The sequence below is a fragment of the Plectrocnemia conspersa genome, unplaced genomic scaffold (genome assembly GCF_051122295.1).
Source record: "Plectrocnemia conspersa isolate PC_06_02 unplaced genomic scaffold, ASM5112229v1 ptg000008l, whole genome shotgun sequence".
NCBI classification, from domain to species: domain Eukaryota; kingdom Metazoa; phylum Arthropoda; class Insecta; order Trichoptera; family Polycentropodidae; genus Plectrocnemia; species Plectrocnemia conspersa.
In genome coordinates, this window is record NW_028277172.1 from 24,410,015 (window position 1) to 24,436,940 (window position 26,926).

Below are 26,926 nucleotides of genomic sequence, written 5' to 3' on the forward strand. Positions count from 1 at the left end.
TGTTTCAAGAAAAAAAATAAGTCTTTTACGTTGGTTAAAAAATATTAAATTTACAAAATAAATAGCAAACGCATCACGAAACAATGATTCTTCTTATTCTGGTGTCATGTCCGACGTGAGCGAAGTATCCCTCCCGGTATTTTTCTCACGCAGCACTTCTTAGGTTGTCATTAAAGCTCTCAATCGAATTAAATAATGTGCATCTATATGAATATTCCGAATATTGATAAAATATTCGTAAAATATTTGCTTATACTTTCTCAAAGAAAATTAAAAAAATGAAACAATTTATATACTTGAGCATTATAGGTAATCGTTTTTCGTTTCAATTTATCTGATTGACAAGTGCCGTTATTATTCCTTTAGCGCGCAAATTAAATATTTTAGAATTAAGGGTTGAAAAATTACTTTTTAAAACTCTTATTATATATAAAAAATAATTTTGATAAAAAAAATTTAAAAAAATTGTTTTTGGAAATTTGGAAATTTCTGTTGGTTGATATATCGACCATTGACTACTTAGGGTCATAATTTAGGAATATATTTATTAAAAAATAAATGATCAAATAATGGCGCAAAAATATAATTTATTGTTTGGAATATATTACATATAAACATATAAAGAAATAATAATAAAAAATAATTATTTGAGATTTTTGTAATGCTTTATTTTGATTTTTGATTATATCGTTTTTTGGGCCGATAGCGACAACTTTATTTCATATAGTCGATATATTAACCAAAGAGCTTTCTCCACGACATATTTTGATGCTAAGGATGATTTTATTATGGATAGGTATTGAATTATAGGCCGTAATGTCGTCGGTCGATATATCGACTGATTTCGTCCTTTGCGCGCTTAAGGGTTATTCACCTTTATTTTGTTTTTAAATGCAAGACAATAAAACAAAAAATACTTTTACGCCTTCAAAAAATATTTGTGAATAAAATCGGCCGTAGCTACTATGCCCGAAATTCACAGAATTCGTTTGTTGAACGAAGCAAAATTCTATAAAAACCTATCCTGTATTGTTGTTTACCGTTTATCTCAAAAACAGGCGTGCGTCGCAAATTTTTGTGAAGTTTGTGTTACGTTTTTGTATTCGATCTTTCAAGACGGAGAGATTTTATTTCAATCTGTTCAATAATTTGATCACATGTATTTTATTTATACAAAACAAACGCCGATATGGATCTGATCTGTATGTATATCAAAATCGTTCCAAATATTATATTAAATAAATTCGATAAAATGTATCATAAATTTTTCTAAATTAATTCAATCGCAGCTGATCTTAATTCTGGTAATTTTAAAAAGCTGATATGGCGTGTTCTGATTGAAACGTACGTAATAATAAATTAGGCATTTTCCTCAATATAACCAATTAAGAGTTATTATTATTAGTATATATAAACAATTTAATTTATATAAAATGAAGGGTAAATAGAATTTACATAATAAAAAAATATTTATAAATATTTTTTTACACAATTTTTTGTATTTTTATTTACATTTTTTCACATAATTATTTATTATTTTTAATAATTATTTACAATTTGATTATTTTTTAGACCCGAAAACTGTTTTAAAATTTTTTTATATGAAGTTATTTGATTATATCGTTTAATAATTCTTTGTCAAAAAAATGTAACAATATTGCATTTTTCGTTACCAAAATTTTTAATATAAAAAATTGGTAACAATTGGTGAAAACTAATAATTAACTCTTAAGCAAGAAAAATTATAGAAATTCTAAATTTTTCTTCGCTTTTAATAAATATTATTCTGCTTTCTGTGACCGTTATTTCTGAAATATCAGATACGATTTTTGCATCTTTAAGAATAATTTCGCAAGATTTCATAAATTTCTTCAATTTATATTAAAACATTGATGCTATTAATATTTGCAAAATTTTTGTGCCAAAACACTCACTAACAGACCTTTGTAAGACCACAATTATTTTTTAAAAGCTATAAAAACAATAAATAATACACCTTTTTGTAAAATACTTATCTTAAAAATGTGCATATTAACTCTTAAATATAATTTTCATTCAAGAAAATAGTATAAAAATATCTTGCAAAACCCACGAATTTCATGTATCAGTGACTATGATAAAAACAACAATAAATTAAAATACAAAAAAAAATGTCAAAGCACATATTGCTTTATATGCTAAAGATTTAATTCCAGCTCCCCAATAAAAAGTAATCAAATTAACATTTAATTTTTATATTGTAAAGGATTTTTCATTTTTCTCTCTTAAAGTATAACTATAAATGCTTTGTTATATGTTATTATTTTTTTTATTGATTTTAGCTTGAAAATAATTGTAAACATAAAAATGGTTATATGTCAGTAACATGTATATTAAATATAATGTCTGTAAATGTATTTATATTTTGCTGAACCAAAATAGTTTGTAAGCCTTAAAGTTATAAAAATAACTATTTTAGTTTAAATACACTATAGCTATTTTTGCATAAATAATATTTACAGCGAAGAATAAATAATATTATATAAGTTGAAGTAATTGAAAAAATAAAAATTGTCATACTTAAACGATTAAGAAAGAAAAATATTGTTAATTGCTGGCGCAACATTTTCAGTCCTAAAAAGTATCTCTTGGCATTACTTTAATTATAAAATTTCCAAAACACTATACGCAACAAATTAAGACGATATTTCTCGTGTAATCTCCGGAAGGAGATCTGGCCTCAGAATCCGCGCGACAAAGGGCTCCTCCAAGCGTTATTATTATTTTTTTCCCCCGAATCTTGTATAATTTATAACGGAGACCTCTCTCTCTTTTTCCAGCCGTGTTCTTGCAGATTCATCGGTAGTTAATGTTAGTGAAACGAGCGGTGCCCCCACGCGGGAATATTCCCAGCGCAGCAATAAAAACTAAATCACTGCCCGCCTGCAAGCAGCCAGTTTAATTTACCTCTCTGTGTGTTCTCTCGTTGAATAAAGGAAAGTCGCATCTATTTTGCCCCAACTTTGCATGGGCGAAACGGCCAATCGTTTATTTTTAACCGTTACACGGCCCGCGGAACGCAAATTGAGTTCACCTTGCGGCGTGTAGGTCGCACGCTCCTACGACCGACTCGATTTGGGGTAATTTTTAGATAGAACACATCGTTTATGCTGCTTTACAAGGTGACATTGTAGGCAAAAGATATAAGTAAATGATAGTAATATATATCACTGACTTTCTGTCATACTTATTTTGGCATTAAATTAAAAGTGCTTATTCTTAACTGTCTATTTGCTACGGTAAATTTTGTACTACATGTCTCTAATGCCAGCTATTTTTACAATTAAAAAAAAATTTATCAAGAGTTAACGACTTGTCAAGAACTCTTATAACCCAAAAAAACCGCTGCGTGCCATTTCCAGTGCATTTTAAAACAATTTGCAGCTATTAAAAATCAAACTGCTAAAGTTGCAAAATAGATATTTAAAAAAATATCAATTTTGAAAAATATTTTTTTGATATTTAATAAATGCTGTCAATAAAACTATAAACTTATAGTTAGTAAGAATAGTATAACCTTAAAAATTTGCAAATTTCACGTCTTTCAAATAACCAGAAATATCGATTCTATGCACTGTAAAAGTTGAATTATTAATTTCTCTGAATAACAAAAGTTAAGCTTTAAGTTAATAAATAATTAGTATTTAAGTAGCTGATTATTATTATTATTTAAATAATTTTAATAATTGAGAATATGTCATTTAATAATAAAGTATATATTTAACACATTAATGTATTAAATTGCTGTGAGCGTAAATTTATTTATTATATTATAATTAATTTAATTTCGCTCTTTGTTAACTTAAAACGTCAAGAGCGATTTAAACACCGGTAATAACTCTGGCAATGAATCACTTGGTTATCTGTTTTGAATTTGACATATTAATAACAGGGTTGCCATCGCGCAGAGGGTTCATGGAAAAGTTAGACGATCGTAACAATTAAACCATTAAAGGTCGGGGCAATATTTCACAGTTATCTACCGACCGCTCGCCGTTTCCATGAACAAAAAAACTCGCAAAATTTTCCCCACTGGCGAGTTACTTAATTTAATTTAAATATATTTTAACTAGTATCGTAACCATCGGATAATCGATTGCTTATATATTTATTACCAACGAAAACTTATTTTAAGCATGTCCTGAAACCTCAGACGATTGCGATCTTAATACCGATGTATGTTTGCTTTCAGATAAATGGCATGATTTCAAACACTGGCCATTCGGTGATATTCACCGTCGAGAACGACACGCGACATCACATTAACATCACAGGAGGTCCGTTGTCGTACAAGTATCAATTCCACGAGATCCACATCCATTATGGTCTTCACGATGAGTTAGGTTCAGAGCACAGTATCAATGGGTACGCCTTTCCAGCTGAGGTGAGTTAATTTTATAATATTTAATAATAACTTTTGAGGTATCACCATTTTAATGAGAATGGCAAATATATAATATATTGGTTTAATTTTATTTAAATGAATTATTAAATGGCAAATTAGTTTATAATACATTATTTGAAGTGTGTTTGAGAGCTTAACTGTCGGCCTTGTCAAAATAAATAATTTAATTGAAAATATATTATCTAGCTGGAAAGCTAAATTCTCTCTCTATATATATTATTAAATAATAATATTTATGATTCATTATTAGTTGTTATTAATTGCTTTAATATAACTATGATTTTAGTTCAGTTAAAAAATATATATTTTGCTTTACTTTTTTGATAAAAAGTATTTCAAAGCAATATATAATTTAAATAAAAACCTTGGCTATATTAATTAGGCATCACAATAAATTTGTTAAATCTTAAAAAATCGTAAAAATATTTAAGCTTAATTTTAATATTTAATAGGCCCACCCTTAGCTATACATACAGCTTTAATAATTTTTGGCATACTGTCACTAATGACTTGCGTGTAAATGGAGACATTTTTTTCCATTCCATCTGCAATATTTCGCAGCTTAATCTTGAGTTTGCAATTGTGTTAGGCAACATTTTCTTTTAATTTTACCCATAAATGCTCTATAGAATTTAGGTCTGGTGGCTGTGCAGCCCATTTTAAAAGCGTCAAACTCTTTGACACAAAATAACTTTTCCTTAATCTTCAGAATTAGTAAATTAAAAAATAAGTTTTAAAAAGTATGATTATTTTAAGAAATTATTTAAATTAATTAAGTTTTCAATATTTTTTTATATGAAGAAAAAATCTTAAAGTTAGTTTCATCAGACCAAATGACTTTTGCTTAATCTACAGATGTTCAATCTCGGTGTGTTTTTTTTTATAAAATTAAATTAAATAGCATATTTATTTTTTAATGAATTTTGCTAAAAAAAATCCATGATGTGTAAAAACTTTTTTGCATCGAAGCTATTCAAAGGCATAATTCCAGCTTACACATATTTATCAAATTTTTTTTTCTTTGTTTGAAAAACATAGTATATTGTTATTTCAAAGTAAGTATAAATATACATATATATTTACCAATAATTATTAAAAGCGTATTTTTCGAATTTTTTTTTATTACTAAAAAATAAAATAATAAAACGATTATTTTAAAAAAAAACATATTTTATACAAAGGTAATTTATTAACTAATTAATTACAACACTGCTTTGTATGCAATATTTGACGCCGTTAAATATTATAAAGAAGGAACTGTTTTCAAATCGATTATATAAACAGGATCCGTTTGCTTCATAAGATTCCCATGTCGTCTGGACGAAGTACCGTTAGCATCATAAGATTCCCTATCGAGCTCGATGGTTTACCGTTACATTTTAATTAGAATCCATTACTATTTGCCTCTCAGCCATACACCGTGGGGGTGTTACGCTGCGCTTCTAAAGAAATATTTACCATTTTATTTTTATTATATAATAATGCTCTTTTCTTATAATATATATAAATATTTTATTGCTTTTGGAAAAAAAAAATAGTAGGAATACATTTAATAATGACTATAATAATTATATTTATTTAAAATATCGTTAAAATTCTGCACAAAATTTAAAAAAATCAGATACATAAGTAGTAAAATTATAGAATGAAGTTAGTGGTATTGTAGATTAATCAAATTTATTTATTTAACAATCCAGAACTGACGCCGATCCCCTAGAAATAAAAGTGGGAGTGGTGTCGCATGCAACAAAGAAAGAGATAAAGCATGCTCTTTCGTGTAATGGTACTTCGTCCAGATGACATGGGAATCTTATGAAGCGTACCGTTACACGAACTAGCATGCTTTATCTCTTTCTTCGTTTTATGCGACACCCCTCCCACTTTTATTTATAGGGGATCGGCGTCAGCCCTAGATTGTTAAATGAATAAATTTGATTAACCTAGAATACCACTAACTTCATTCTATAATTTTGCTACTTACGTATCTGATTTTTTTTAATTTTGCGCAGAATTTCCAAAATCTTTTAAATAAACAGTATTATTAAAGTCATTATTAACTGTGTTTCTAGTATTGTTGTTTACAAAAGCAATAAAATATTTGTATTTATTACAAGAAAAGAGCATTATTATATCATAAAAATAAAATTGTAAATATATCTTTAGAAGCGCAGGGTGTATGGCTGAGAGGCAAATAGTAGTGGATTCTAATAAGAATGTAACGGTAAACCGTCGAGCTCGATAGGAAATCTTATGATGTGATCCATTTATTGCCACTATTAAAGACACACTCTTTTTTTTCCATAAATATATATATTTTTGGTGTACTGTAGTAGTAATAAAACTTTTATTTTTTATTATTATTGATAGAGTCGGATTGTTTTTAATATTTAACTTCGGTAAGTCCGCTTTATTTTTAGGAACTGATGTAACTGACATTATATAATATGAGACTTGTTGTCTAATAGGTTTTTGTTGATTATCTTGACGGATACTAATAATTCGATCTTGCTTAAATAGAGTTAGATTAGTTTTTAACATTGTCACTTGACTGATGCGCGTTTTCTACTATTCCATTTTTCATAATAAGTAGCATTATTAAATAATTCTGATTTACTTTTGTAGTAACTATTTTTAAGCTTTAGAGTTTTCAGTGATTGTCTAATTTTTCTTATTACAATTATGCTCTTGAAAACTGGAAATCAACATTTTCATAAAGGAGGTAGGTCCATTGGATCAAATTAAAAACATGGTTTTTGTTTAAATAATGCGAATGCATATAAAAATTTTATAAAAAAAAACCGTAAACAATATAAAAAAAGTCTATTTTTGCTAACTAATATTTTTTAATCAGTTAAAACGCAAACCTTTAATTTTCAAACATTAACATAATATGGACTTGCCTCACTTTTAAAATCAAAGTTAAATATATAAGAAAGGTTCGTAAATCATTATGTGAATAACATACACATATAAAAATGTCCTTTATTATTTAATTAAATAAGCATTACAATATTTACAAATTTACACAGTACTGGATTTTTTAAATATCATGTAAACCGAAATCCTCAAAAGTTTACTAATCCGCGTTGTAGCTATGTAAAAGTTTTTTGTATTTACTTTTCAAACTTGCAACAGTACGACCCAAAAGCAATAACAAATGTTGCTGCGTATTACACCAACCGCCTAATAATCCTTTCGACATTCTGACGTGATTTAATATCCATCAAAGTTTGCGAAAACACCGCAGCTTACACTGACCAGCAAGCAGTACCTTTCGGCAGAGCAACAAAAAGGCTGCTACGGGGGCAGTAAAAAGCGTGCGGCTAGCGCAGGCGGTTTCCGTACTTATTAAACTAACGGACCAAGTATAAACCAATCACTAATGAACAGCGGGCAACTTGTTTGCTATATACATAGGTATGTGTCTACATGCGAGAGTTTGCCTTTCGGGTATTATCTCGCTTGTTTGTTCTGCGCCCCACGTTTTCGTTTCGGGGGCGGCTTTTTGTTGCCGCTGAAGGATTGCGCCTAGAGCGCGGATTTAATTGAACATAATATGGCTGTTTGTTTTATTATGGGTGACTTGCTGCTGAAATTTCATACAACCATGCCAACAACCACCCTAGAGTCGAGATTGGTGATTGAAAAAATTCCAAACCCCGATCCAAATTAGTTTCCCCTAAAATAAAATTTTCAAATTTACAAATATGAATTTATCATTATATTTATTAACCGTTTATTTCATATTTAATAAATCACCACTTACATTTTATTAATAAAAAAAGATCAACCTGTTGTAAAGTAAATAATACAAAAAACACAGTTAATCAAAACTATTTGCTAGAACTTTCCGGTTTTAAGACTGAAAAATTGTGAATTTGTATCCAAAATTACCGCCGGAAAAGCTGGTACATATGCATAAATTAAAATTAAGATGCAGATTTTATGTGGTGAAGTCAGGGAGTCTTCGTTGGAGTGTCAAGTTGAATTATTGTCGGCTGTCATGTGTCGTTATGATGCTGGACGATCCACTAATATGTCCCATGTTGTGATTCCTTGACGTTTTTAGTGTTTTACGCATCTGCTGGCCTGTGATCATGTATCACATCATACATATTGTTGATTTGAGACAGCTATTTTGATGTACAGATGAGAATGTTGGCGCGCCAATTGCATCGCTTTTTTGATACGCTCACTTTAAACGTATAATTGATAAATTATTTTTTGCGCAGAGTTGAACAGACTTCTATTGCAAATCCTTTACAAACAAAGAGTAATTTTTATTTTATTTAATATCTAAGTAAGAGTTTAAATATTTTTGACCTGGAGTATAATGAGATCTGGTATAATGGCTTTCATTTGCTGTGAATTTTAAAATGTGATTTTATAATAGTAATATAATCCTCACCGGTTTTCCGAGATGATCCAGGCATTTTCCCGCAACAGTATCCAGAGCTCTAGACATAACCAATCAGCATTTAAAAAAAATCTTACAAACAGCAACTTTTAAATTTAGTGTTTAAGAAAAATTTTAAAACTCACTTTTTTCATCGGTCTTTCACGAGTTCTGAGAAGACTTTGTTTTATTATTTGTTTATGTACTGTATATTTTAAAATAATTTTCACTTTGGAAAATTATACAGCTTCTAAAATTGTTCAAAAATAGATTTTCTTTCTTTATATTCAAAGTGATCCAAACATTTTTTTGAGCAGAAGCAATACTTATTTTCAAGTTTTTGTAGTGTATTTTTTGCCGCTATTTCTCTTTAACTTTCTGACGTTTTGTGTATAGCTATGTTTATTTCTTGCTTTCTTTCCTTTTTTATTTTCTCTGACTTTATGTCTGTCGTTTTTAGATTTTTATAAAAATGCTTACAGATAATTTTTTGCGAGATTTATCAGAAGACGATTACTCTCTTATTCATTTCCAATTTTAGCCGTGTTTTTTTTTAATTTAGCCGTCGATTGTCTATAAAGCACATAAAAAATAATTTTATTGTTAAAAACACGTGAGTCACTTTCTGATTACATAATGGAAAATCAAATTCAGGTTTGCAAGTACAACAGAGGTAAAAACAACGATACAAGCACTGCGTCACAGAAGCTAACACGCGGCAAACTGACTTAGTTCACTATCATATTAAAAAATAACAGAATACCCTTAAACATTGTAACAATACACTAAAAATTAAGCTTTAAATTTTTCGCAATCTTAAATTTTGCAACATATTATAATAATTTAAAATAGTGTGATGCGAAATAATTAATGTTTTTTTTTTTGCTTTAGCCACTTTCATAATAATGGGCTCGTGTATAGATACATGTAGATGCCGCTATTTGGCAGTTGAGTTAAAAAGGCAGGTTTTGCTGGAGATCAGCATCAATAACATATGTCCATGCAGCGTCCTGGCTCGTCTATACTTGTCTCTGCTGCTGTAACACCCGTGGCGTAATATATTAATATTTTATAATGCTGATTCGAGACAGCTTTAGTGAATCACAGATGCAAATGTTTGCAGCCAATTGCATCGCTTCTTGGTCACACCCACGAATTGTGTTTACGCCTTAAAAGAGAAAAGGTCCAGATGATCATTCCGGCGTATGCTAACCAAATACTATGAAAACAATGAATATTGTTTTAACGGTAGCGTCTCAGGATAAATGTGCTATTAAATGGACAATAAAATATTTTCAAATATTTATACAATTGTTTGGTCACGAGATCTCTTTTTAATTGTTGTGTTTTTATTTATTTATTATAAATTATCCTCTGAATAATAAAAAAATGTGCTAATGGTGGAAACCCGCAAACCTTTCATCTAATAAATTATTGAGGAATAATTTAAGACAGGAAACTGGTAATAAATCATAGAAATACAACAAATATTATAAAGTGAGGCTTTATTTAAAAGTAATACATAAATAATAATTTATAGTTTTTTTTGTGGCAAAACTTGTGACATACAGTGTAATTAATTAAAACGTTAGTTGCAGCTTTTGATGCAGGACATGAATTTCGTATGAGCTTGGGTTAAGGTGTTGGAATCCCTCCACTATCCAATTTGCTCAGGGGTAAACTAAAGTGTAAGATTGATGTTTCATCGCAGTTTCAATTTCATACCTCATGGGAAATTAATTATTGAATTTTCAACTCGTAATTTCAGCCCCGCAAATTGATTTACACGATCGCGTGAACGTTAGCAAAAATAAATTTTGTACACGCAAAACTATGTTTTAATTGGATACTAAATCTGATAAAATATATATATATTTAATAAATGAAAAGTTAATCTCGCCCCGGGGTTATTAAAATTAAGTTCCGCCCCGTTGGGTAAATCTGTCCTTTACGCATCAAAGTTGTTAACTGAGTGCGTGTAATGTGTCTTTGGAATTGTACGTTGACAAGAGTAGTGTTTAAGTGATATCTCTCAAGAATGATGAGCGTTAGTTCACCGCTCGTATCTCGCCCCGAATGAATATGAACAAGAACCGCTGACTTAAACTTTATAGTGGAAAGTTGCTGAGGTCTAAACAGCGAACAAGCGGTGAACACACGCCAAGAATTAAATTTTAAAGTGATGTGGAATTACACACTATACTCGAGTGTTGGACGCTTAAAAGCACGATAAGCAACTTCGTGATTCGTCACGATTGTCATGAAAAATAATGTGGGCAATTTATAGTAGATTTTTTATTTATTAAATATAAATTTAACCATTACGTTATATATATAATTTATTTTTTAGACTAGATTCAATCTGATACTTAGCTTTGCCTATCGCGTATTGGACCTCCTCTTGACCTTATCTTGAACGACATATTTTTTCTGAATAATAAACACTTACACTAATCTCTGAAATTATAAATTTTATTGTAAATAATCTAATTTTGACTACAAATAAATTTAATAAAGGTACATACCCTCGATATACATTAAAAATTGCATTCATCCAAATCCATTTTCCGTTCAAAAATTATACAATAAAAAATATAATACAATACGACAACAAAGCCCAAAAATTGGAACACATCCAATCAAAATAAACCGCGATATAATTGGCTCCATCCATTATGCTTTTTCAATTACCCACCCACATAGATATGGCTTTTACCAGTCGAAGAACGGTACGGCAATATTTTAATTAGCCATAAGTTTCGCTTAATTGAGTAGACGGCTGCAAAGTGGGGTGTTGTTCTATGAGAAGTGGGTGGTTCGGTTTGGGACTGGGGAGGGTAAGGAAGCGATCTGCCAAGGCATCTCCGAGCTTCCGGTTCCGGCACTTCCTTGTTCCTCAGATGCCAGCCAATAAATAATGTTCACGTCATTAGCCGGCCTCCAGAAAGCTCCAGACGATGACGTCTGGAGCTTTCGACGCAAATCAAAGGGGCTTTTCAGTCGAAAGCTCGAGCGCCACGCTTCTGTGGAGCTTTTCATAAATCTTTCGAATCGGTCTTTGTCGTTGAAAAAAAATTAAGCCACAATAGCGGCGATCTGACCGCACGAATCCGATTATGCAATGTGAACTGCTTTACTCATAATTATTTATAATGAGCTGAAAGAGAATTTTAGTATATAATCAGATCAGTGCTTCAAACTGTAATGCTATTTTTATATGGCTTCATAACTTCTATATATTCATAATGTTGCATATTTGCAACATACTGTTTGTACTGAAAATTTTATTTTTTTACCTTATTATATTTACAATAATATAATACTTAATTTTTATAATTTTATAATTTTTTTGACGATAAAAAAAATCATGAAATATAGGTTTAACTCATTCTAACTATGTCTTATTATCTTATAATAATTTTTAATAAATTATAGAATATTTTTAAATAAGCTAAAATGTATAAAATTTATTATAGAATTATAAATTTATCTTAAATATTTATTTACTTTTGAGGCAAAGTAGAAGTATAGTTCATATAAAATAGCTTTAGTTTATCCATACAATTTTTTTATGATAGCTTAAGAACTAATGTGAAACATATGTAGTTGGATTCTCTATGGGTCTTATCACATATTTTAATTTATGAGGATTTTTTGACAGTAAAAGCTTTTTACATTTATAATAAAACACTTTTTTAACGCTATAAATAAACTTTTAGTGACTAGCTATTATTTAAAACAATTTTTATTTATTTTACATTATTTATAATTTTATATTTTTCCTTTTGAATTTAGAAATTATGGCGTTTCTATTAAATTTAATTAAGAAAGAAATTGTGAATATTGTCGATAGCAATGAAAAAAATCCTAAAAATAGTGTATTTTAAAACGTGTACTATTATGTTGTCATTAAATTTTCTTAAAAAAAATTCATGTAGTTTCAGATAGTTCAGAAAAAATATTAATAATAAAACAAAGACTTTTATAAGACTTGTATGAAAGCAGCGTAGCTTACGTTTAAAACTAAAAATATTAGGCATTGTAGTTGATATTTGTATATCGTTTATAATAAACAAACATTTTTTTACTTTTGTGAAAAATCATATTAAAATGCTTTGTAAATATTTATTAATTGTAAATATGTTGCTGAAACATGTCAGATATTAGCCTTATATGTGACAACCAACAAACTAAAAAAATATATAGATAGTATAATTTAGAACATGTACTATTACTGTATTAAATTCCTCGAGATTATTTAAACATTTGTACTTAGTAAATTAATCCTCAAGTAAATTTGTATAGTTTCCTATAACCAATATAAATAAATTTGCTGTAGACTTTAGACATTGTGGTTAGGGCATCCAAATACCCGGCCTAATTCATTACCCGGTTATACGGGTATTTTCCAGGAAAGAACCGGATACCCGGTTCGGTTCCGGGTAATTTTTGTAAGCCGTTAAGAGTCCAATTTTTATAATATTTGAATCTTTGATTAAATATGACGTGATATATTTAATTTTACTTTAATAATTAATATCATTTTTAAAAAAAATAAGGTATTGCAATAAAATCAATATATTATGTAATTATTAATACTTTACTCAATCGAAATATTTTTACATTCCGTCGGTAGATATATATATACATATACTTACATACTACATACATGTGTAACAGTACAAAACCGAAATATTTATTTTAGCATATATTTGGCAATAATAATACAAATTGCACATGAAAAATACTGAGGAAATAAATTTTATTAAAATTATAAAAGAAATTAGATGATTGTATTTATTATATGTATTAAATGTAGGTAGAGAAACAAAGTTTTAGTGATGTTCTTTTTGTAAAAAGTTATATTTTAAAAACACTAACGGATCTAATGTGTTATATTTTCACCCTACAACGCATTAAAATTTATTTTTATTTACAACTGCATCCTTTCAAAATAATCCTTATCTATGCATTCGCTCATCTCGAAATCTATAGGTCGCTAAGTGCTGTCCCTTTTTTTGTCGTTCAAAGACGTTAGTCATTTAAGAACGCCGATTCGGCTCTTCCATTTAATTGGAAATAATGGAAAAAAATATTTAAATGAAATTAACCGGATACCCGTCAAAAACTACCCGGTTTTCGGTTTCATGGAAAACATTGCAGGTAACCGGGTACCCGGTTCCGGTTCTACCTGGTTCGAATGCCCTATTGTAGTCGATATTAAAATTTTGTTTAATATATATTTATATACAATAATTTTTTCCTTATCCAAAGTCGTGGTTAAAAAATTTCATTTCTTTTTAAAATTTAATTTTCTGTATGTCTGTGGTTAAAAAATGTGCTTCTCAATAATGATAACACAATCAATGACTACATAATAAGTAATAAGACACCAGACTTAACACAAAGTCTGTAAATCAGTGACATCTATTGTAATAATTTTAATCTATTATTGTAGATAGCAATTAATATACACTGTGCATAAGCTAGCTCGATTTTTTTTAGACTTTATTTGTGAAATTTTGCCCTGCTAATCACAAATACAAATAAAAAATATATTAGTCATGTAAGATTTTAACCATGTATTAGTCTGTTTTCAAGTCTATTGTTTTTAAAAATAAATATTTTATTAATTTATTTGTGCATAAGAAGCACAAATGCAGACAATAGAAATACATATTAAATGACAGGTAGTATTTATTAATTAATAAAACTATCTGGTTCCAATAAACTCATTTACTATTTGTCAGTCACTCTTATATGTGTATGTAGCATATAAAACGGCTTTTAATAAATTGAGCTTTACACATTGACTTTTCCACTCTATTACTGTCGACTTGATTCATCTGCAATCTTCCACATTTCATACTGACGTCAGATACTGGCTCTTGTTCTATAAATGTATATATTGGTATAAAAGATCAACCAGGCAACTCATTACTCCAATTTAATAATTTTGTAAATATCTTGAAACAGATCTATAATTATTTTTTTGATAAAATAATCCTATTTATTCATAAAAAAATGTAACGTCTTGAAGACTTTAATCCAAATATTCGATTAATAAAATAATTAGGAATTCTAATACTTGTTCAACTATTTGTGTAATATTTGTAGTGAAATGCTTTGAATTTTAATTTTTTTCAAACTGAAAAAAACGACGAATTTTAATTTTCTATTGTGTTCTTTCTTGCTCTTAGAAATTTATTGTCCTATATTTGTGTTATTCATAATAACCACGACCATAGAAAATAATAGCTAATAGTCAAAATAATGCAATAAGCTGCTGAAATTCCAGAAATTACTCATATTGTCGATGTGATATTGTGTAGCTGTCGACTAGTATTGATTTTTTTTATTTCTGCAATAAATACGAAAATAAGTTTTTATTGGTGTTATATTGCTTGAGTAGCAAATATAATAAAAATTGAATTTCGTATTAATTAAAAAGTTAAAACACTAAATAAACTATTATTTTTTTAGTAAAAATATAAGTTCTTAATGTTTGCGAGCATTGCATAGTTTTATTATGTATGCATTAAATTTTATTTAGATCAGTTTTATATTTTAGAACATTATTTTTTAATGTGGAACAAGTACATTATTCATATTTTGAAAATTACACGCAAAGTTCTTAAGTTATTATATCATAATAATTTATTTAATATATTGTTACACTGGAAACTTTCGCCGTCGGACCATAACTAAATAAAGTCGCAATAAACTCCACCGCCTTGCACATGCTAACTAAAACACATTCGTGAAGTTGGGTCAGAATGTAATTAAACATTTATAAAACTTTTGTAAAGTTTCCGTACATAGAATCACTCACAAAAAAATTTATGTAGAAATAAAATAAGAAATTAAACAATACTTTGCGAGAGTTTGTTCAACAAACATACGATGCAATACACATTTTATTAACTTTTTCATTTTTATAAAAAAAGTTTATATGTATAACATTTCTTATTTTGGTACCTATTATGTGGAGAGTTTCATGGGTGAAAGTTCAATTATATCCGGTCGCCGATTTCAACGCGAAAGATCGGGACTCTCAACTTTGAATCCAATTTCCTGGCAGAACTCTGCGTTGAATATGCAGTGTAAATGTTTACGAATCCACTTAGAGGCCGCAAAATGATCCCGAGCCATCTTTACACATGGATAAGTACCCAAAGATAAAGGACTTTCTTCCAAAGTGTTCGGCGGCGGCGATGGCTTAATCCGGATAAATAAATTTGCCTAAAGTATCTTCTGCCAATCCGGTTTAACCTGGATCATAACCAGTCAACTTGTAAAGACTAATTTTAATTATAAAATCATGGGGTTGGTTGTGGCTTTTGATCCTTTTGGGTTATTCGAGGGTACTAGAGATCGACTAATGGTTAATATACGATTAAATAGTATTCACGTATTTATCTGCTCGCTTGAGTTTATATAGTAAAAAATCATTAAATGACCAATTAATTAAATTAAATATAAATTTTAATTTGTGAACGGGATGATTTGAAAGCTTTACATATTTAAAATTTAATTAATCCTACTACTAAATTCCCATAACAACGCAATACCTCATTTGGCAATGAATGTTATAAAGCACCATATTTACAAGACCTTGCTAGCTCTGAATTTAACTAATATGAATAATAGTTTAATTTAAAACAACCTGTCTGAATTTTAATTTCTACATCAGAGCTTTAGACAATATAATTATTAAAATTATTACAACTTTTTAATAAAAAAAATATATTATTATTATGTTTTAAATTAATGTATTTAGTTTTTTTTATTATTATAAGTACCTTATAAAATTTATAATCTATGTACATATGAATATAAACGCCTAATGAAGTATTGCATATAACAAATATATAAGTAAAAAACGTATAAAATTGCTTGACTTAAATCGAAAATATTTATTTACATTAAGAAAATATATTTTATCTGGGCTTAGAGAGGATCAGATTTTTTCAACTCTCTCTTTCTCCGGCTTTGTTAAAAGATCGTGATCCTTTTTAAACTTTGTTAAAATTTATTAAGGTCGAATTAGCACCTCGCAAAGTCCTATTATTGCCGGGTGTTTCTCGCGGCTAAATAATAGGATTTGCGGCTCAGCGCCGATTTTTGCACCCCTTTCAAGAGAGTTTTCCGCGGTGATCTGTCTGGGGGTGATAATGGCGGGTGTATACGGATTTTCTCGCTTTCCACTCGATTTTCCCTCACTTGAAAGTTTCGCAAGTTTGCAAACGCGAGACGATCGTTCACACTAGTCAAACTGTGAGCCAATTTACACGCTCCGGAAGTTTGTAGTGCCGAGAATTAAATATGGTAGATATTTAACGAATCTTGTTTTAACCTTATACACGCTACAGTGACTTGTTAATTAAATTGGATATGTTTTATTTTAAATTTTAAGCATTTAAATGTTAATATCACTATTCATACTACCCTCTCAATTTTGCATGTTTTCGACCTTTACTGCTGTCATGGAACCCCAGACCATAATATTTAACTTTGGGTGCTACGCAATCAGTTAGATATTTTTTTCCAACTCTTCGACGCACGTGTACTACACCAAGAGTCCCAAAAATAATTTAAAAAATAATTGCTTTAGTTTTTTTTAAATAAATTAAGTTTTTAATATTTTTCTTATATTAACCAATTTTATTTTAAAATTATCTTAATGCTGGTTTCACCAAACCAAATTACTATCGCCTAATCTGTAGATGTCCAATCTCTGTGTTTTCTGTCTCACTCTAACCTTCAATTTTTATTTATTTCTGAAAGCCACAGTTTGTCTCGGGATTTACAACCTCTGAATCCTACATTGTTGCGCCTTTTCTCACCGTCCGCGAAAAAATGGATGACCTTTAGCTTGCAAAATCTTCAGCAGCTAGCTTTAAAAAACAATTCGAAGATTTTTAAAGGACTTGCAAACCAACTGCAACATTTTCTTTCAGTTTTTGACTTTGATTTGTAAAAACCACATTTATCGAACCTTTGTCAAGCATTTTGGACAACGTGTCGTGAAAAATTATTGTACTTATTAATTTTCAATATATTTGGGCAATAATATGCAATAAAATTATATTCGCTTAATTTGCATTTTTTAAATGTTTATATAATATTCAAAATAAATTTTTAAATAGAAAAAATTATAATCTGCATATTTAATAGTCACTTAAGCGAAATTAAACCATTAGACGAGCAATCTTTTCTCTAAACTCAAGTGAGCAATTAAAAATGACAAATTCCTTTGTATAGTTCTCAGAATTACGGTTAATACTACCCACTAAAATATTTCAGTCAGACTATGCACTTGTAAAAAGTGACATACAATTTTAAGGGGTTCCTCATTATTATGTCCAAAGCTGTATATGTAAATATGTATAATATTAATTAAAAAATAAAATACATATGAAATTAATATACAAAAAAACGTATATAAAATACAAAATATATCAAATATATGATATTAATTAACAACCATTTTATTTATCGTTATTTTAATTATGAATTAAATAAATCATACATATTTACATTAGGAAAAATATTCAATATAATAACTATAATGTTATAAAATTATAAAATCATGTTTTCTGTGTAACTATAAAATTATTTTTTATTTAATCTTCATGATTTTTTATCTCAATTGCTATTAATTACATTAAATGCTCATTCCAGATCATATTTTAATTTTTAAAAATATCCATCAAAATAAGTTTAAAACATAATAATGGATTATTAACATAAAATATAAATATATTTTCGTGAAAAATATTTAATGCAGGAATTACCCTTATTGAACTATAAAATTTGCTCAAACGAGATAACTTTGAAAGACGGTACAATTTGACTTAATGTTTAAAATAATTGATGATCTGCTTTTATCTATATAATGTTTTCTCGTAATATGTATTTTTTTCGTATAATAGTTATACACACATGTGTTTTTATTATTTTATTACTACATTTACGTAATCATATATTTAATAAATCCGTTTATTTTATTTATTTATCTGTATACTCCAACGCAGCAAAATTTATCAGAAAAAAATAATTATGATATTGTCTCACATCATTGTGTATTTAAATAGTGTGTAGAATTATTGTACATTGTATTATCATAAAGGAAATTTATATTTTGCCAAATAATTCGATAAATGAAATTTGATCAAACAATAGAAATATAAAACGAGAATAGTGTACAGAATTATGTTTTAAAAAAAAAGTCCTAGACCTTTATTTTATTGCTTGATTTTTAATTTAATTGAAATTAGATCATTAATTAGAAAAATATTAAAAATATATATTTGCCAGAGAAAATGACACACTATGAATTTAAATACTTCAGCTGAAGTTTCATAAATAAATTGGTGAATTTACCAGTTGATGAACTTTCTAAGATTCAAATTTCCGATGAAATTCTCTGGAAATTTTAAATAGTTCTGTAGAGAATACACGCCACGTCAGAAATTAAATAAATTTTATCCTAATGCTCCTAGAAAAAAGGCAATAAATCATTAAAAATTTTCTCTGTATTTTAACAAATGACAAATAGTACTAAACCATATTCATGAACTTTTTTTATGAAAGGCAATATTAGGAATTATATATAAACGGCCGATCAAAAGTGAAATACTATTTTTATATATACATTATTTATTATCATTAAAAATAAATTCTGATATAAAAAATAAGTGATTTTCCGATAACCAGCTTTCAGAGTCTTTCAACATTTTTTTTAATTTCCGGTGTTAATTTTGTAGTTAAGATTTTTAAAATTACTTGTAAATGTTTAACGATAAAGCTTGATCGTAAAATGTTTTTATTAAGATTCATGATTGAAAATTTTTGTTTGCATTTATAGGTTGATCCAAAAATAAGTCTTTAAGTTGGTCGAATTTATCACAATTAAATATTGTAAAATTGGCAGATTTCTTCATTAATGTGCAATTCTTTTAAATCAGTATCACACTGCAGATTAATAATCTCAAGTTGAAGCTCCACCTGTACACTATCAATATATATTTAAAATGGATCGCATACTATTGCCAAACTTATCTCAAGATCACCAAATCGTAACTCAAAGCGTTGATAATTTATATTCTGCTATCTTGAGCAACTTCATTGTTAAAAAGTGGTCTACCTTTTTAATTAATAAATGTTTAAGGAACAACTTGAATTTAAATTCGTTCATACTTTTTACCATATCATAAGCATATAAATTTTTCCTTTACAACTCCGAGTTGAAAGTATTTAAGAGTGTCACGATATCCAGAGTAAACGCAAAATCACAAAGCCAGTTATTATCAGGTAATTCGGGAAAGTCAATTATTTTTTTTAATAGAATATTGTCATATTTTTTTCCCAAGCTAAGCCATTGAATTAGATTAAAAATGTTTCAGACCCCTCGATCGTACTGAATTTACGACTTAAATAATATAAGATATGACATGTTCAACTTTTAATACATTTTTAGACGATTTGTGTTGATGTATAATACAATAAATTATATTTAAATTGTAATTAGGAAAATTTTCGCAGAAATATTTGACGGACTCTTATGCTTTATGGCTCGTCCTAACACCGCCCCCCGATACTGGCACCTACATTTTTTTATAAATGTACAATAAGCAGCTCTTCCTGCGTCTAACTAATCGCAAAAGCACACTACTCGGCCACCATTATATTTTAATTTGCTAATTTATAATTTAAATTTTTGTTTTAATGCCAATAAACAACACCCCCAATTAAAACTTTACCATATGCGGCCCGCGGAAGTCGCGATAAAACCAACGCGCAGTTTGCGGTCCACATATTTTGTTTACGGCATGATCAAAATAAAACGGCCTCACACGATAGTGCGTAACTTTTGTGTGCGAATTAGCACTTAAGCCGTTTCTTATTAGCGGATGCATTAGGGAGCCGCGCGTCTCCTTTTACGACCTCGCTGCCCCCTCTGCGAGTACGCGCCAGGTATTATGGCGCGTTAAGCCCGCGCCGGGTAATTCCCGCATTACCCGGCTGATCCGATGTGTCATCGTAAAAGAAAGACGAAAGTGAATTATACTTTTGCACTCGATGGCCGTAAACGGCGGCAAGTGGATTTGTTGGGGCGACTTTGCCCTGTCGCTGCTTTTAGTGCACGCGTAAAAAAGGGCCGCAAACACGACATGTCAATATGCGCGGCGGCCGTAAAAACTTTTCTTTTTTCTTGGGCTTCAAAGAGCGCAGACAATTCGGACGCTTCGTTTCACTTTTATGGCTTGAGTTGTGATTTTTTTACGGCTCGTGGATATTTTTACGATATCGATATGAACGATTTCGAATAGCTGCTGATTAGTGCACTTTTTATTCTGTAATATTTCAAAAATTATAAACACTATAAAAACTAACAAAATATATGTATAGTAATATCTATATAATGAGGAGCATAATAACAGCATTAAAATTTGCTAGTCAACGCCCTAAAATTCTACAAAAAAAACTCGAATAAAAAATACACCAATTTAGACTAATTTAGATTGCAATAAATCGCAAAGAGCGACTAGTACTAATTATTTGATTCATAGACAATGTTTTTAAAATAAACTTGGTTAATATGGTCTCTCATAATATTAAAAGAAAATTTTTTGGTATGATTTTGGTATGATTTGCTATGATACTCCACACCAAGCAAGGCAATTTAATTAACAGAAAAGAATAAAGAACAACGCTTGAAACATTAAATAAACACTTTTAATTTTAATTTATTTATTTAATAAATTAAACATTATTGTCCTAAAAGATATTTATTATAAAAAAATTTAAATTGTTTCAAAAGCCGAATCTTTGTTAGTTACTTAACACTAAATCACCTCAATTTCTTAAACTGTTTCGACAAAGTTGAACAAGCAAAGGTGGAAATGAAGCAAATACTTCAAGGAAGGCTTGGCTGAAAATCGACAAGCAGGTTTTAGAAACAGGACTAAGTTTGGCAACCACATTAATTGCGCCTAGGCCGATGTGCCAATGCCGACACTTTTCCGTTAACTTGAGCGTGAAAACGTGAACTTCCTTTAAACACCCACCAATACAAGTGTATCTGTAAAATAGTATACACCAGTTTATACATTTTGAATGTTAGCAAAAATAATATTTACTACACGTAAGCAACCACAAAAATTAAAAGTACCGAATCGCAAAATTATTGTATTGATGTATTGACTAAAGGGTTTATTTTATTAAATTAAATTTGCAATAAAATAACTGATATATTTAAAGCATTTTTAAAAGGGTATGTTTTCCAAAGAGAACTAACGATTTACACCTCTATGATTCGAAAGCATTCGAAATTTCCATTAGCTTATTAAGTATTTTTTTTTAATTAATGCAGTTTCCGTTTGTTAATAAAACAAGGTTTATTTATAAAAAATATTTTCATTATAAAATATAACTGTGACACCCATATTATTTAGTTTATTATTCGCATCCCTATAAGCGTATTTAGGTTTCATGATAAAAAATGTGATGTTTTGACTTTTTCCATATTGTTATTTTATTATTAATAAGATATTTTTAAGGCTTTTTTAAGAGTATGGGGAATGATGTAAAACTTTCTTCTTCATATTATAATTTTCTTTAGTAATGTATACGACACGTGGTCTGGCATTATCGTAGTGAAAAAAATGCTCTTCTGCTTAACTAAGTGACTAGTTTAAATTATCAAACAGACGTTCTTAAAAGTGTTGCTTCAGGGGCTAACCACAGCTTACTTTTTATCACTCGTTAAAATTCAACTAAATAATTCTTTTTTACTGTTTTAAGCTGAGTAATAAATTTGTAATAAATCAACAAAACATTATAATAATGTTTACTAGTTCAGTGAACTATACATTGAATTTAAAGAAAAGCGAAACTTATATATTTTCAAGAATTGAAATAGTCACTTGGCCATTTTTATGGAAATGGGTAGTAGTTTATATTCTAATTATAATAATAATTTATGTGAATATTTTTATTTTATAATTTTCAATTTACTAAGAAATTGCATATTTTATTAATAATTTTTCGCTACCCTTAACATTAATTTTGGGTAGATCACTAAAACACCATTTTTACTGCACATGTGAAAATTAAAAAAATATCTCACCTAATGGATCTTGTACACATAAATTACAAAAATTCTTAACCATTCATTTTTAATCCATATATTGTCAGTATTAAATCAGTTGACAAATATAAAAGCAGGCTCTACCACAATTATCTATTATAAAATCACAATGGTGGGTAATCCGATTTAACCGATCCTACTACACCTTTACATTTATTTAATTTAATAAAATTAAATTATGATAATTGTGACTCGAATTGCGCAACGGAAATGTTGTGACCTTACGTTTTAATTTGTCTTCCGGTGGTATATTGTTTTTCGCGACTGTTTCAAAACAAATAAATATTCATTCAATGCACTCGAGAATCCTTGCGTGCTATTTATGAAAAATCCTTATTTTTTCTAATCGTAACGAGGGTCTTTGTGATCTTATTATTGTCTAGTTTATTTTTATTGATGAATATTCACTTTTAGTTAGAGTTTCAAGAATAAAATCCTCACATTATAATACACAGAAATAAATTTTAAAATTAATTATTAAGTAATAATCGTAGTTAACATTGATTAGATCAATATGCAATGCCAGCGTATTAAGGAGCCGGCTGGCGACAGCCATCGGTGAGTCGACTAGTGCAAACGTCCCGGCTCAAACGCACATAAAAAGAGGAAGCGATTGTGATATTTTAAAACGCCCGAGACTCAAAAATTAGAGTTCTTCGAGAATATTTTGATTGTCAACAGAACATTTTTTTATGTAAATAAAATATGTGGACGACATTTATCTCTCTGTGCGTACTCAAAAATCATATTTCAACGTTCCTAAAAGAAAGGCGCGACGATACAAGAACAGGTAATCATCAAATATCCTGGTATAAAGGCATTTCAAAAACCTCTTTTTAAGAGTAAAAGAAAGTAGTATGTTATTCGAGGATTCCAAAGTATAGATCCCTATTTAAGAATGTGGTGAACTATATGTGTCATAACATAAGGATCGCCGAATGAAACGCGTTCCTCTTAACACAGAAGATTTTTCGTAGACCTATGTTTAGAAGCTCTTCTTGCTTTTAAAAGCGTTTCCGAGAGATTGAATGAAAATTTTTCTAGCCAAAATCTTTCGCTCGAGATCATAGAATCTTATGGCGAACATGATCGAATGTATGTAGAAAGCAAAAATCTGCAACAGATCGAATTCATTGCAGTAGAAGACTTGAAATTTATGTCATTAATCAATAACATGAATGGCAAGGGACACAGTTTGAAACTTCGTGAAACCTCCCATGAATCTTTGCATGTACTAAATCTACAAATATGTTTCCTCTTATTTTGTTATTTTTGCCTGGCTCGCTTTTCGAAAGAGTTGAAGGCTATAGGTTAAAATTAATAGGTACTACAATAAAATGGCACCTAGTGTATAATTTTGTGTAAGCATGCTTTCTCTGTTGTAACAAGTTAAGACCTGGTCGAAATATTTTTAGTGTTACACAATCTGACACTCAGTATCTTCGGTGCAGTGTGTGTGGGTCTGCATCGTTTTGGTATCGCAATCTGACACCGGCGTTATCTGACAGGCGCCTGACGATGACAGGCGAGTAAGCAAATACTCAGCCAGGTATGAAATTGGCGCTTAAACAAAGGAGGCCCAAAAATGAGATTAAACGTCAAAACCACGTGGGGTAAATCATAAGTGTGGGCCGTTTCACGTGACCCATTTTGTACAAAGGGGCACACGGGGCGAATGGAATCATATTTTTGTTACGTGCCTTGAAGATGAGATGTAAAAGCACCTTAGGCCTACGACCGACGGTGACACGCACAGGGTGTTTCTATTTTATTTTTTTTAACATTTATTTTATATCTCATCACAAATAAGTTAAATAAACTGACTTATAAAATCAACGAAACACTTTTAAATTCATTCGAGAAAATATAAAATTTTACAGTTGAAAATAAATAAACTTAAACTGCTTTAAATATGTTAAAAATTTATTTTAGGCATATTAGAAATATTTTAAATATTCATGAGTCTCAGTTTTATATTACCTATTTTTTTTTTTATTATATATGTATTTTTTTCAATATTTTATGAAATTAACAGTCTTAGAAATCGATAGTTTTACATAAAATGTTGAATTAGTTTTGATCAATGATTTTTCATACATTGGTATAGCAAGTGACTATACAATACCCAAAAACCTGGATTTAAATCTTATATAAACATAATTGTTTTAAAATTTATAATATCTGGGAGACCAAACTTTGTCCTTATTATTTAATTATATTTCTAATCAATCACCACTGATTCGATTTTTTTATTCATACGGAGAAATTAATAAAATAAAATATTGTCATACTAGATTGTACATAGTGACATTTATTGATTATCTGTAATAATAATTAATATTTAACAAAATATGTCACTGATTTACACACTTTGCTTTCAGTCGGGTGTCTCACTACATACTTAGTAGCTGTTGATTGTGTTTTCCCGGTTGTAACGCATTATGCTAGCACTTGTCATGTTACAACGTAAGATTCACATTTTTTAAATAAAAATACATTATTCAAAAACGCCTTATTTTAATCAAATAATTTATATTCCACTGTAGCGAGCTACCACAGCTACTCGTCATGTATGGTTATCGGATGCACAGTTTTTTATTCTTAATATTACAATTAAACTATTTTTTAACATATTAAAATAAAATAAAATATGCATCATTAAATAAAATTTACATTACTTTTAAAATATAATATAGTATCTCTTATTATATATTCAATAAAAAATACGTCTTTCTGACTACCCTATATAATATTTCTCCCTTGTATTTCATCCCGGTCACCGCGAAAGAAATACGCACACGCCGCACCATCCCTCATCCCGAGATGGGTTCAGTATGGGAAACTTTTGCGGGAACGATATCACTCGCTCTCTTATATGTGTACAAATATCTTATTTTTTTTTTCTTGTGTGTGTTTGTTTTTTCTTCTTTTCTTTATAAAGTAACATTATGTAAACGCCAGTTGGTAACAACTCGATCAACTTTCCTACCGACGCACAAGTGTCGAGACACGTCGCACTATATCACGACAATTCGATATTCCGTGTGACACAATAAAAAGTTTTCGCGTTAACCCTTCACAGTCTAACGGCATTCTTACATTGTGCAGACATGAACAAAGTATTTCAACGTGATGGCAATATATAACAAAATTTCACTACCGCCTGGCAGACACCTATCTTTTGACATACACATACATATTCGTCTTAAAAATTAAAGATTTTTTTAAGAGCAATAATGTACAATTACATTTACTTCGTATTAGGTTTTGTAAGAAAATTATAAATATTTTCATAAAAAAAAACTAGTTTTATAGTTAGATAACATTGCAGTTTTATTCTTTGAAAAAGTAGTTGTCTAAAATAAACTATATGTATTTGTGTAAATATAAATTTATTTATTATTGCTTAAAAATTTTATGTTGTCGATTTATCTAGTCTTTTGTATGTTATATGTTAAGAAAATTCTATGTATAAAGAGCTAATATATTAATTTTTAAAAAAAAAATACTTTTATGATGATCTGGATAATCTGCTGATGTCTATCGTGTGGATGCAGGTCTCTCTCAGTTTGCATTGAACGCTGTCATTTTCTGTCCAAACTCGTCTCTGCTCTTGTCAGGTCTTGAATCGTCCGTTTCAGCTCATCTACTGACCGCCTTTCAATGTGACAATATGTCACAGCTTTTATATTAATAATTTAAAACAGCTCTGGCGAATCACATATGAGGATCTTGTTGTGCCAATTGCATCGCTTGATGATCTTGCTAACAAAATATTTTTGCATATTCAAGTAAAACTGCAAGGCAAAAATTTCAAAAATCGGTAATAGAGTAAATGACAATATTTTTATATTGTGAATGCAGATAACTATTTTGCATATGTATTGTCGTTAACGTTGATTTGTAAATTGTAAATTTTATTTTAAATCGC

The 26,926-nt window shown here is 29.1% G+C and overlaps 1 protein-coding gene across 1 annotated transcript in view; it reads left to right on the forward strand.

Moving 5' to 3' along the window:
• Positions 1 to 26,926, forward strand: part of CARPB (Carbonic anhydrase-related protein B) — a 279,915-nt gene that overhangs the window by 182,362 nt on the left and 70,627 nt on the right. Inside the window, exon 5 of the mRNA XM_088190724.1 lies at positions 4,232 to 4,423. Within this exon, the coding sequence (XP_088046850.1) occupies positions 4,232 to 4,423 (192 nt within the window). The remainder of the gene's footprint in view (positions 1 to 4,231; positions 4,424 to 26,926) is intronic.